The 11770-nt window shown below is 44.5% G+C and overlaps 1 protein-coding gene across 14 annotated transcripts in view; it reads right to left on the bottom strand.

The window, feature by feature from the left end:
• MAD1L1 (mitotic arrest deficient 1 like 1) overlaps positions 1-11770 on the bottom strand; it is a 322269-nt gene that overhangs the window by 84486 nt on the left and 226013 nt on the right. For 13 of the 14 annotated variants that reach the window (XR_016471691.1, XR_016471690.1, XM_090151560.1 and 10 more), the window contains exon 17: positions 318-508. Coding sequence is in view for 12 of the 14 variants with exons in the window: in XM_090151560.1 (XP_090007686.1) it covers positions 318-508 (191 nt within the window). In the remaining 2 variants the exon portion in view is untranslated. Of the gene's footprint in view, positions 1-317; positions 509-1668; positions 1786-11770 lie in introns of those variants that run through there. The other variant, XM_090151570.1, reaches the window with a different exon arrangement.

Genomic DNA, 11770 nt, shown 5'->3' with positions numbered 1-11770 from the left:
AGGTTTTATTGCCAAGGAATATATAACTGATGATATAAAAAAAAAAGTGAAGCGCAAGGCCAGATGCCTTAGGTATTATGCATATACAGCCTCTTCTCTTTACTCTTACATTGATATACAAGGGGGAGACCAGATGCGAAACCAACGGAAGTTTTTTCTGAAAGAAGAAAGCATCTTTACTTTCCTCATAAGGAACAACCTGTCACATAGTAGCACGGCAACCATATTCTAGTCTAACCACCGAAAAAGAAGAAACATGTCATGCTGGAAATCACGAACCCAAGGAAGCAGGAGCACCACAGGACGCGTGCACCTACCTTAAAGAGCAGGCAGTCTCCTTGGTGCTCGGCGTAAATGGAGGTGAGTCGATACTGGTTCTCAGTGGTGATGTCGATCTGGTACCCAGTGAGTGTGTAACAGACCTTGCGAAACTCCTGGATCTTGGTCTGAAAAATTTCCTTCAGGCGCTGGTTTTTTAGTTCTGCACTTTCCACTTGCTTCTTCAGTTCTATTTAGGGGAAGAAAGTGAGCACTTTGTTATACGTCATTGGCATAGAGACCTTGTGCCGTATTTACAGTGCTAACCAAACTAAGTGAATTGAAAAGGTTAATTAATTTTTTAAAAAGTGAATTAAGTAGGCAGAGTAAAGAAACAGGCAAGCTAGAATCCTCTCCTCCTGTCCCTAGAAGACCAAAAGATAGTAAACTGGGGAATGAGGAAAAGAGACAAGTTTTAGTAAGACGGATTTTTCTTTTGCTTGGCCAGCCCTTCAACAGCATCTACAAAATTCAGAGCTACAGCATCCATTTCTCCACATGCACGCATCTCATCTTCTACACAGAACCCAAGAGAAGAGCACTAAGTTACAGGGAGCAAGAAAGTGGAAAAATGGCAACAAATGCGCCTCTGTATGGTCGCACGAGGAGGGATCTGGCTATAAGGGAAATCTCTTCAGACGCACACTCGATCTGACTGTAAGCACTTTGAGCTCAAATTGACTCGATGCTTAGGAATCCCTTAAGATTCGGGAAGGGGCTTTTCCTGTGATAAAGAGCCTGAGGAGTACCACTGTCTCTTTCCATTTGCTGCCTTACCTGGTCTAGTCCCCAGCAGAGAGGTCCTGGGAGACTGCCTGCCACTCACCCTGCATTTTATTGCTACAAAGGGAGCTGCCAGCACTGTGAATCCTTCAAGAGGATACACAACAATTACCATGAATCTTTCACCCAAGGTGCCTTCTGAGTAATTAAACCTCGATTTATCCCCCCATTAATTACAGAGATTGGCTTTACCTTAACATACGCTAGAGATGCCTCTCAAGTCAGCTTGTGTTATCAACACCACAGTCCAGAGCTAGAAAAAACCCTCTTTCTAACAGAAAACAAACAGACTTCTTACTCAGATATCTTTGTCATTCTGAGGTTTACAGCTTTGTCTGTCCTGCAATGAGAGAGATAACTGCAGCACACTTGGGCCACAGGACAGCTAGTTTGTGCTCCAGCACTTGGAAAGCAGGAATTTCACTGCTTGTGCATGAATCATGGATTTTAGCTGGGCATATACAGTCCATGCTGAAGTATTACTGCTTCCCAAACTTGCTAGAAAAGTTTTTGCTCAAGTATTTCCACAAATGTGTTTCCACTGACCTTCCAAGTGCAGCGCAGGAGGAATGCAGGAATGGCAATGGTGAGCCCACAGTCCTGCTGTGATTCAGCTCCCAGCAGCTGCAGGAGCACTAGCAGTAACAACTCTCCTCTGATCTTCTGTACTGCTTTACTTAGGCTCTTGGGGTGGGACAAAAGGATAATTCAACGTGTTAAGTTAAAGTGCCTTAAATGCCACTGAGGATGCCCTGCTCAGAAGTACTCTGGCCTTAATCCAATTTAACTTAATCCCCAGGCAAGGACAGAAACTCTTTAATGGTTAAAGAACTCCATGTCCCTTTACTTCTGAGTGAGAGCATCCAGACAGGGTGAGATAATGCTGGCCATCCAATTGCCTTTGGTTAATTCAGGCCCACCTTCCAGAGCTGCTCATAAAGATGTACAAGGAAAGTACTTCTTTTACTTCAGGGATCCCTCCAAAAAACTCTACCTTACTTTATCAAGGGGTACAAACCAGCCTTGGGAAACATCACAGGCCAGTCCACTCACTAATACGCTGCTGTACAAGAAAAGACCAACTGCTGGGGGATGTAAAGCATCTTTCCTGACCAATCTTCCCATTCCTATCTAATTTATCAGTGAGCAATTAACTCAGCCCTTCCCAGGATTGTTACAACCTTTTTCCCATCATCTCAGCAGGGTCTGGTCCCTTGATTAATTGAGTAATCAGCCTCTGAAATCAGGAGGTTAATTGGTGGCTCTGACCTCAGTATTTTCACAGTCTTCATTCAGCTTTGCATTCTGAAGACGTTAAGGACTGAAACTGTTAAGGACAAAATCCTATACATGAAAGTAAAATTCAGTGGCCACACTGCAGTGGTAAATAATGTTTCACCACTGATCAGAGATAGCACTACTTTTAATATATCTCATGTCCAACACTGATATTTTTTCCTAATAAATGCAGCCCAGCCTTGGAAAAGTAAATCTGCCTTTTTGTACCATACCCTGCAGGCTGCTTTTCCTGATTTTATAACTTTGGGGGTGGATGGTACCCTAACTCATCAAACAGCTTACATTATTCACAGACAGTCAGCACCTCTTCGACTGTTTTGTTTCCAGTTTGGTTACTTCTAATGGCCATCAGGAGCACCCTCACCACGTGCTGGGTTCAGCCTTATCACCCACCCCAGGGTGAAAAAGGATGTATTCTAAGATCAGTCTTTCCTGCAAGAAGCCCTGAGCTTTCCAATTGAGCTGCAGGGCTCACCACCTCCACTCCCTGCAGCATGCCCTGGCATCCCCACGTCCTCCTGGCTCCCATTCCTGCTCCTGCGGCAGTTCTGGTGCCTCACCGCATCAGCTGTCCTGGCTGGAGGAATTCATCTGCATGAAGAAATGCTATCTCCCTGCTGGAGACACCTCGTGTCAGCCACTGGCACAAGGCGCTTAGCTCTGTAATTGCTAATGCAGATGTAGCAGAACGTGCCAGCACCAGTCAGGAACTGGAGGAAGCCCTGTCATCTGCCCAGTAGCTCCATCAGAATTCCCAGCAGTGTTTCTTTAGCCAAGCAGCTTGGGAATGGGCAGAAGTAAAGAAGCAGGCACAAGGAGACGATAGGAATGCTTTGATTTGTAGCTGCCCCTGGTGAAAGGCCCACTGAGCCACGATGCTGAAAAGATGGCTCTTCCTTTATGCCCAGCTAAACTGGAGTCATCAACAGCTCAGCTACAGCAACTGCTGACGCTCACCCTCATGCAACATTTCTTTCTCCTAAGGTAATACATCAGCAAGGGCCTACTTCCAACTACTTCCAAACAGAGGACAGCCCTCAGGACTGAGAATAACTCCCTGCTTCCCCTTCTTGGACATTGCTGACACCACCACAAAGCTGGGCTGCAAGGACTCTCAGAACAGCAAACTGGTAGGAAGGCAGCCTGAGACACATGGGACAGGGTCCCACTGCTGAAACAAAGCTGCACAAATCCATTTGAGGCACACCCGGGTAATTTTCAAGGCTTCTCACTGTGCTCCCACAGGAGACAGCATTCCTGCAGGCTCTGCATCACAGCCACCAGCCCCAGGCAAACCTCTCAGACACTTTGGGGACGTTGGAGATGGCACCAGCTGCTGCTTTTTAGGCACAGGCTTCCCACAGCCTCTGTGCTGAGGCTCTATGCAGGGTTTGCCAGCAGCCAGAGCTGCACAAGCAGCGCACTGACTGACCTGAGGACACCAACTCTCTAACATCTCCCCTGCCGTTAAGTTACGTACAGCTGTTTGCTCTGTTTCTGAAATCAGAGATGTGATGGGGCTCATTCTTAAGCCTTACCTAATACCAACAATTCCAGCCAAAGTTCTAAGCACAGTCAGGAAAAATTGTTTTAAAAGTCATAATTTGCACAGAGTGCAATTCAGCTTATTTCAGAGAAATGCCTCATGCACAGCTGTAAAGGTGACTGAGCAGAGGAAGATCCTTCCAGGACAGGTCGAGGTGCATTAGCAGCAATTTCTGATGACAACGTTACTTTCCACCCACTCTATCTCCCACATAGAGAAAACTGAACGTCTCGATCCTTTAAGACCTTTCACAACATTTGGAGAATCAGGTTCAATTACATCTTTAAAAAGACAGTGTTTGAAAACTCCAAGGCTGTGTTTAGAGCACTCATCGGAGTTCCCATGTTTGACATCATTACGCTCACAAAGAACAGGTGAGAGGTGCAGGTGTGCTCTGCAGAAACCAGGGATGGGCAAAGCTGCACCACAAATACCTCAAAGCATCCATCCCAAAGGCATCTGAAGCAAAGGAGGACTCAGGAAATACACTAAGGTTTGCTAGGTTATGCCTTGGACAGGGATACTGCCTTGTACTCTGCCTGGTGTTAAACACAAAGAGGAGAACAAAGAGAAAAGGAAAATATCTACAAGTTGTTCTGCCTGGTCTCCTTGGTATTCAGGCCACACACCCCTATTAAATGCTGCCTATCATAAAGAGTTTGATGGCCAAGAAAATTCCCACTGAAAAAATCATTAATCTGTTACAAAATTAATATTGCCAAATGATTAGCTTCCTCCTAATGATGCTACTTCTTAAAACCACCTTGTATTTTCACACGCTTATATCAACTTTAATGAATAATTCAAACTATTTTGGATAAATAAATAAAATATGAGTTGGGCTTTTTTTGGTCTCTCAGATTGGAAATGTCACTGCTTTTTATTCCACTGCTCTTACACTCCTTACATCTGACAATGCTCACAGCTGCCTGGAAATACCACAGCTTTGGCTCCTGCTCTCAGTTCAGCTGGGTCAATCAATAGCAACAGCAGTCTCCACACCAAAGAAAACCAAATCCACACTTAACCTTTTCCCTGAGGAAAGAGGTAAAACACTGCGGCTCTCAGCACACCACAAGTGCCATGGAATTAGATGTACCACTCGACTTTGTCAGGAAAACATAAAATTGGTTCTGCAAATCCTCCAAGACACCCCAAGCCATGCAGCTGCATTAATTCGCTTGTGATCCCAGCTAATATTTTTCAGTCCCAGAAAAGCCCATTTGGGGCCCTGTTACAGGTTACCTTACGTTCCATTAGAAAGGCAACTGAGGTTCAGCCACTCACTCATAATGTATGGGATAAAATACTCTGTGCCACACTGATTCCTATCCATCCTGTCCCAACCAGAGTGCCTCATTCAGACAGTAGCCAGCACTGCTATATGGCCCACCCATCACCAACCCCACTGCACCCCTCCAGTTCCTTCATTATTCTATGGCAGGTCTGTGCTTCCCACCCACCTTGCTGCAGCTCAAGCACTGCCCTTCTGCACATGAAACCCATTGAGCCATTCCCCAATCCAGCCCTGAGCTGAAACGTCCTCCAGCTTTACTTTATGACAAACATCACCTGAAAAGAGTTCTGTGATGCTCCGTGAAGGACGCAATATAAAAAATAAATTGTCCTGTATTCAATAAAGGCTAATAGAAGAGGGGCTGAGCATTCTCTGACAGAAGCAGGTTTATGATCATCGCTCTCTAGAAATAAACCTCACTGCAGGATTTTATAGGAGTGCTTCACACGCCGGGCTGAGACACCACGCTGCTGCAGTCCAGCAGGCTCAAGCTGCACTCCGTAAAACTCACAATTTGTGACATTACAACCACAAATTATAACTTTTCTTTAAGGTAAAAACTAGTTTTCTATTCAACAGACTGCAGGGGCTGTTCAATTTTACATTTAAGTGGTATTTATTTGATCAGTGAACACGGGTTTATTTTTACACTGTGTATGTACCATATGGCTCTAGGCATCTCTCTGCCCCCTCCTCCAGCCACCAGCTTCTCCAGTTTGGAGTTGTGGGGAAGAGCTTACAAAGGTACCAACACACGTCTGTGTTGGTATACACACCATAATCCTTGTACTGATCAAGAATCCTTCACGGAGAAAAATTCCCCATTTATCCTTCAGCGAAGATGGATTTCTGAAGATCCCACTTCAGACATATCTCATCTCTCTATGCAATGCACGCTTCTTGGAAAGAAGTCCATGGTTAACATTTATTCCCAGACAATTCACACAAAGTGGCAGAGGGCATCAGGAATTGGGTTAGGCTGAAAGAAGCAGGGCACAGAAAGTAGGGACAAGAAGCTACGTAAGAGGAGGAACTTCATTTTATAGTACCTGTACATACATATAACACACATTAGCCTTGAGTAAGAGGTTTGTTGCTTCATGTTTTTTCCTTTTCTTCTCCTCGTAAAGCTGAGATTACAACAATTACTACATAAGGTCGCATGACTGATGAGCACACTTGAAGTTGACCTACCTGAAGGGATTCAGCCCGAGCAGAGGAACCATATAGAGCAGAAAGCTGGCTAGAGAAAATCCTAGCACAGGCTCTGCTCCAAGCTCCCCTACCCTTCTATTTCCCCCTTTTTGGGGGAGATGTTTTGGAGTTGGGAGGGCAAGAAGCAAGCTGGTTCTGGACACCCAGCTCAGCTCATCAGTCACCCCTGCAGATGTCCATGCTGCACTTGGTGAAGATAGTGCAATGTAGTATAAAGAGACCCTGGGTAGCTTTAAAATTGCTGGCTTAAATAATGCGAACAGCATGCACGCTGCAATACAGAATTATTTGGGGATGGCAACATTCACCCCCGACGCAGCTAAATTAACCTCAGGAGAGCTATTTAGTACCCAAGGTGAATTTCACCAATTAGGATGATATGGCACAAACATCTTGGGAGTCAGAATCATCACACCGGGCATAAATTGTGAACCAACCAAGAAGACATCTCCCCCCACCCCTCCCCAAATGATGATAAAGTCTTCCAGCCACATTTCCCTTCCATATGGCAATTAAAGCCCAACAGCACTTCCCAGAACAAAGCAATGTCAGCTGGAGTCAGTCATTAACTTCAGATGCAAAAAATTGCCTCGCCTTAAAAATACAAATACATAACACCACTTAAGTTTGTAGGAGAACAGCTATCCTCTGCTCCTGGAGCAAGCCAGCAGGGAGCAGGCCTGTTTTTCTTCATTGCTTCCAAAACAGATTACCTGGAAAAGTCACAGGAACTTTTTGCAGGCTGTAGTTCAGGGATGGCTGGCAGCAAGAACAAGGGCTTAACTTGTGTTGCTTGCTAGAGGAACAAGAATCACATCACTTGGCTGTTTCCAAGAAAAAGAGCGGCTTTGAAACTGCTCAAGTGCCTAATGTAAGAATTAATCCTTGGAACTCTATAATTAACAAATATAATACACACTTAATTACACAGGGTGGTCTGCAGGACTATCTAATAGATAAATTTATCCCTGCCTGGATCACCTCCCCTGCATGCTGCCCATTATCTTGTTTCCACTGCACAATTGTTACCACTACCCCAAACCACTGGATGCTATTTAAAAATCTGAACAGCATCAAGCATCTGTTATTAAAACAAACACGGGAAAACCGTTCCAGAAATGTTTGTTTCTTCCTTCTCAAAGAAGACATTTTGCAGGAATTGCACTCTTCCAAAATGCAGTGTGGACAATATTCAATCACACATGGCATTGAGAGAGCACTTTGCACTTTATCATCCACTGATGCTCACCAAGGCTACAGACAGGAGCTTTGCACCACCAGCAAGAGGCAATTTCAAGCTTCCCCAGCAGCATCGCCATGCTGGAGTTTCCCATGTCTAAATTCTGATGCTGAAACCTATGGAAGTGCTCTCTCAATTCAGTGACAGTGCCCAAGGCGGTTACTGACTGTATCTTGTTCTCCCCCATCCCTTGAGTTACTAAGCTTGCACTCGCAACACAAATATCCCAGCTTTACAGGCAGATGGATCTAAAGATGGAATGAATAAACATTGAAAGAGATTCTTACAATTTCTAAAGTAGCTTTTCAACAGTGTGTGGTGTAAGACAGTCCTAAAATGGGACAGGCACAATCCAGGCATTCTCTAGTTCTGATTTCAGATGCACAGATTGAGCTGTAAACCCTGTAGATTCCCTGATTGTTTGGAGAGTGGCTGTAAATAACCACACTCAGCTGTGTTGGACTAAGTCCCTTCCTACCCATGAGTTGCCTTTCCTCTTGACAGACATTATACACCATCACAGCTCCAAAACCTCACAAAGGTTGGAGACAAAGCCCAGTGCCTCCAGCCCCTAGGTGAGGAGGCTTTGCTGAAAGGTCAGACTGCCATTTCATCTGTTTGCACGGCCTGGGCTAATGGAAACACTTCTGCTGTGAGCAGCACGCAGGCAGGCTGGAGGGCTGCAAGGAAAAACGCACACCATTTTACCTGGCCAGCAGGGATGCAAACACAATTGCACCGCAACAGATAAAGGCAAGGCTCTGCAGCATGCCCCCTTATTTGTGTTTTTAATGGGAAAAGACCGCGGAGTTAGCTTTATGTCCTTTGTTCCAAAGAAAACTAAGCTTTAAAAAAGCCTCCACTCACTCCTATTCAATCCTTCTTTTCCCCCCGTTTATCCCCTTAATAGTGTTTGGAAATGTTAGCATTGCAAACATATTGCTCTTGGCCTGAAAGCACTCTTGATGCCAACTATTCAAACTTTCCCCAGACCCTTCTTTCTGGCCTTTGTGCTCCTGCAGCAGGCCCCAAAGGCTCTTACTCTGCTTCAAACTCACACCAGATATACCCTGGACCTCCTCTCAAAGGGCAGCAGGTTTTGCCCTGCCTTTATTGGTATATTTTTCTTGTTCTACTTCATTTTCTGATGTCTACTTTATGAAAACAATCTTTTAAAGATGATCTCACACAAAACGCTGGTTCAGCATAGAGAAGCAACAGGAAAAAGGGGCTTTCAAATATCAAAGCTGCTGGAATGTGACACAGACATAAGGACAAGCAATCTTTTTTTCCCTGGAGCATGAAAGATGTTTGGAAACAGAGCCATCTCCTGGATAACCAGGCTTTCAATCACATTCCTCCAGCCTCTGGAGCTCACATTTCCATGGCAAAAGCTTTCAATGTTATTATAGATAGGGATGGTTATTTCCCTTAAGCCTGTACTGATGCTCTCGAGCAAGAGATGAAGACTTGAAGTCTCCAAGCAATCCCCAACAAACTGTCCCAAGACTAGCAGGACCACCAAAGTAATCTCCCAGCAAGAAGAAAGGAAAAGCAACATCATCTCAGCACTGAGTCTTGCTTCCCAATTCTGAATTATTCATCACGTGCTAACTTCCAAACCAGTTCAGTTTTAAATTTTTAAGTATTTAATAATTGGGTATTAAATATTCATGCAATTTTATTAGAAATTTTGGAAGATGGGCACCAGGACTGTAATTGTTAAGTTCATCATTGAGACTGACCAGCTTTTCAGAGAGCCCTTCTAGCTTCCTGGAGAGAGGAGGAGGAAGACAAAAGGCAAAATGAGTATTTATAGACCTTTCCAACTCTAAATCACAAGACAACACAGTTATCTGTGCTATTTGCCTTCTGTAAGAAAACATCTCTTTAAGCAGCAGCTGAGAAACATACACTGCATGCTAGAAAGTCTTCAGCTACAGAGTCTTAAGAGTTTTGCTCAGGTATCAAAGAGAAAGATGTCTGCTTGAGTTTAGTGTATCTGACCAGAAGAGGGACAGCTGAACAGCTTGTCCATAACAGCAATGAGAAAAACAACCAGCTCTTATGACTCAGGGCAGATGTAGGGAAAACCCAGCAAAGAATCGACCTGAATTGAGGCAGATTCCTCCCTTTTTCTGACAACTACTGAGAGGGACTGATGGGACGTACAGCTTCCCTGAGCTGGTCTGACAACTCAGATTCATTAAATATCCATGCCTGCTCCTCTGTGTGCAGCTCCTGAAGATCATTTTTCCCTCGCTCCTACCTCCTCCTCAGTAGGAGATGACATCTCTTTAACCCTGATCCATGCTGAGCAAGACCCCACATTCCTGGCCTCTGTATTACAAGTGCACGTTCCCCACCATGCTGGGAATTGTATGGTTTACACTAAAGACAACACAAAAGCCCTGGAATTACACGCAAACGAACAGCTCTGTTCCTCCCTTCTTACCATGACAGCTCTGACTTTCCAACAATTGCATGGGGTAATTTCTGCACCAGCTTTCAAACAAAGGGCAACTCTGTGTCAGTAAACATCTCTCTCTAGCAAGCAGTTCATCGCCTTTCCCAAAAATGATCTGAAAAGCAATTATTTTCAAGGAGATTATCGGGTGGCTTTGTCCCAACACAGCAGCTGGAGGATAAGGTGACATAATATTCACTGGGAAAACTCCTTTTTCAAGTCAAGAGAACAGGAAACATTCAAAAATGAACAAAATGGGGAACAAACAAAACTATAGCAAGAGCCGATCTCACTCCCTTCCTTTTTCCTCATCCCTGCGTATCAACATTACGAGCACACCTCTAGAAGAAAACTACAAGCTCCTGATTGTGACGTGAAATGACAGGACATTAACTTTGGAGACTTATCTTGGGAAGGAGCTCATTAAAAAAAGACCCTGAGGAAAAATGACTCAAGCACCAATTGCAACTGCAAAAATCCAGCTGATGTCTTCGTCTTGCGTATTTGGGTGTTCCTACACTGAACAGCGGAGGACTGAACATCTGCAAAACAGACAAGTTCTCTCTTCCTGAGATTGCTGTGCAATACCTTATCACAGGACCCAAGAACCAGCACTGTTTGGCTAATGCTCACGAGTGAAGTGGGGCAAGGAGCAGAAGCTCAACCTAACTTCAAGTAACCAACTAATAAACACTGAGAGCTATTTCAGGACAGCTCATTTCTAGCTACGCATCAAAAGCTAAAACACAAAAATTTATCAGTCTGCCCCCAGAGATAAAAGCAAAGGAAAAAATCCTTACTAAGTGAAATCCTTTTGCTAGTACTGACCCAGCTCATTATCTTCACCTCTGCAAAAAAGGTGCTTTTTGTCAGTCTGATGCAAGCATCTTCTGAACCTCAACAGTCCTTTTCAGGTCTCCGCTCTTCAGAACCAGACTGGATACAGTTACCCAGCACAACTGGGTAAGTTTCCTGTTTGTATTGATGGGAAAGAAAGAATTATTGCTGCACTTTTTAGATACACATCATCAAGTTTGGTCCCTTCTTGCAGCCTACAAACGCTTTCAAAAAAATGATGAGCTCTGCCCATTTTAAGTCTGAGAAACATCTGCACAGCACGTAATGATTCAAAACAGAGCCCTTTCATGTTTGTTTCTTCTTCACATTTTCAGTAAGCTTCCCCACATCATCTAGAAGGCGTAGCCCAGAGTCAGACCCCACGGTGCTGCCATCCATTCACACAATGCCTTCTGCAAGCACAGGGCAACAAAGCTAATATGTAGCAGAATCCCAGCCAGGGGACAAAACCCATCCAAGAGGAGGCAAGGACATGCAATGACACTGCAGTTAATCCAAAGGGTCCTTTATAATATAAAAGAGCAGGAGGATATTTAGAGAGAAAAAGTAAAGATTCGGGGACTGAGCAGAGCACTCAAACATAAACCAAGGAATGGGAAGAGATGGAAACATGCTGCCAGCCCACAGCCACCCATGAGATCGTATGGCCCTACAACACGTTCTGTGCACTCTTAGAGCCCTGTCCAAATGCAGAGGAGAGGACAGACTGAATACAGCAGCCAACCAAACCACTAAGCAGCCTTTGGT

The sequence above is a fragment of the Phasianus colchicus genome, chromosome 16 (genome assembly GCF_987193195.1).
Source record: "Phasianus colchicus chromosome 16, bPhaCol1.hap1.1, whole genome shotgun sequence".
In the NCBI taxonomy this organism is placed as follows: Eukaryota; Metazoa; Chordata; class Aves; order Galliformes; family Phasianidae; genus Phasianus; species Phasianus colchicus.
The sequence above is the reverse complement of the archived record's forward strand: the minus strand, read 5'-3'. Positions and strand labels throughout refer to the sequence as shown.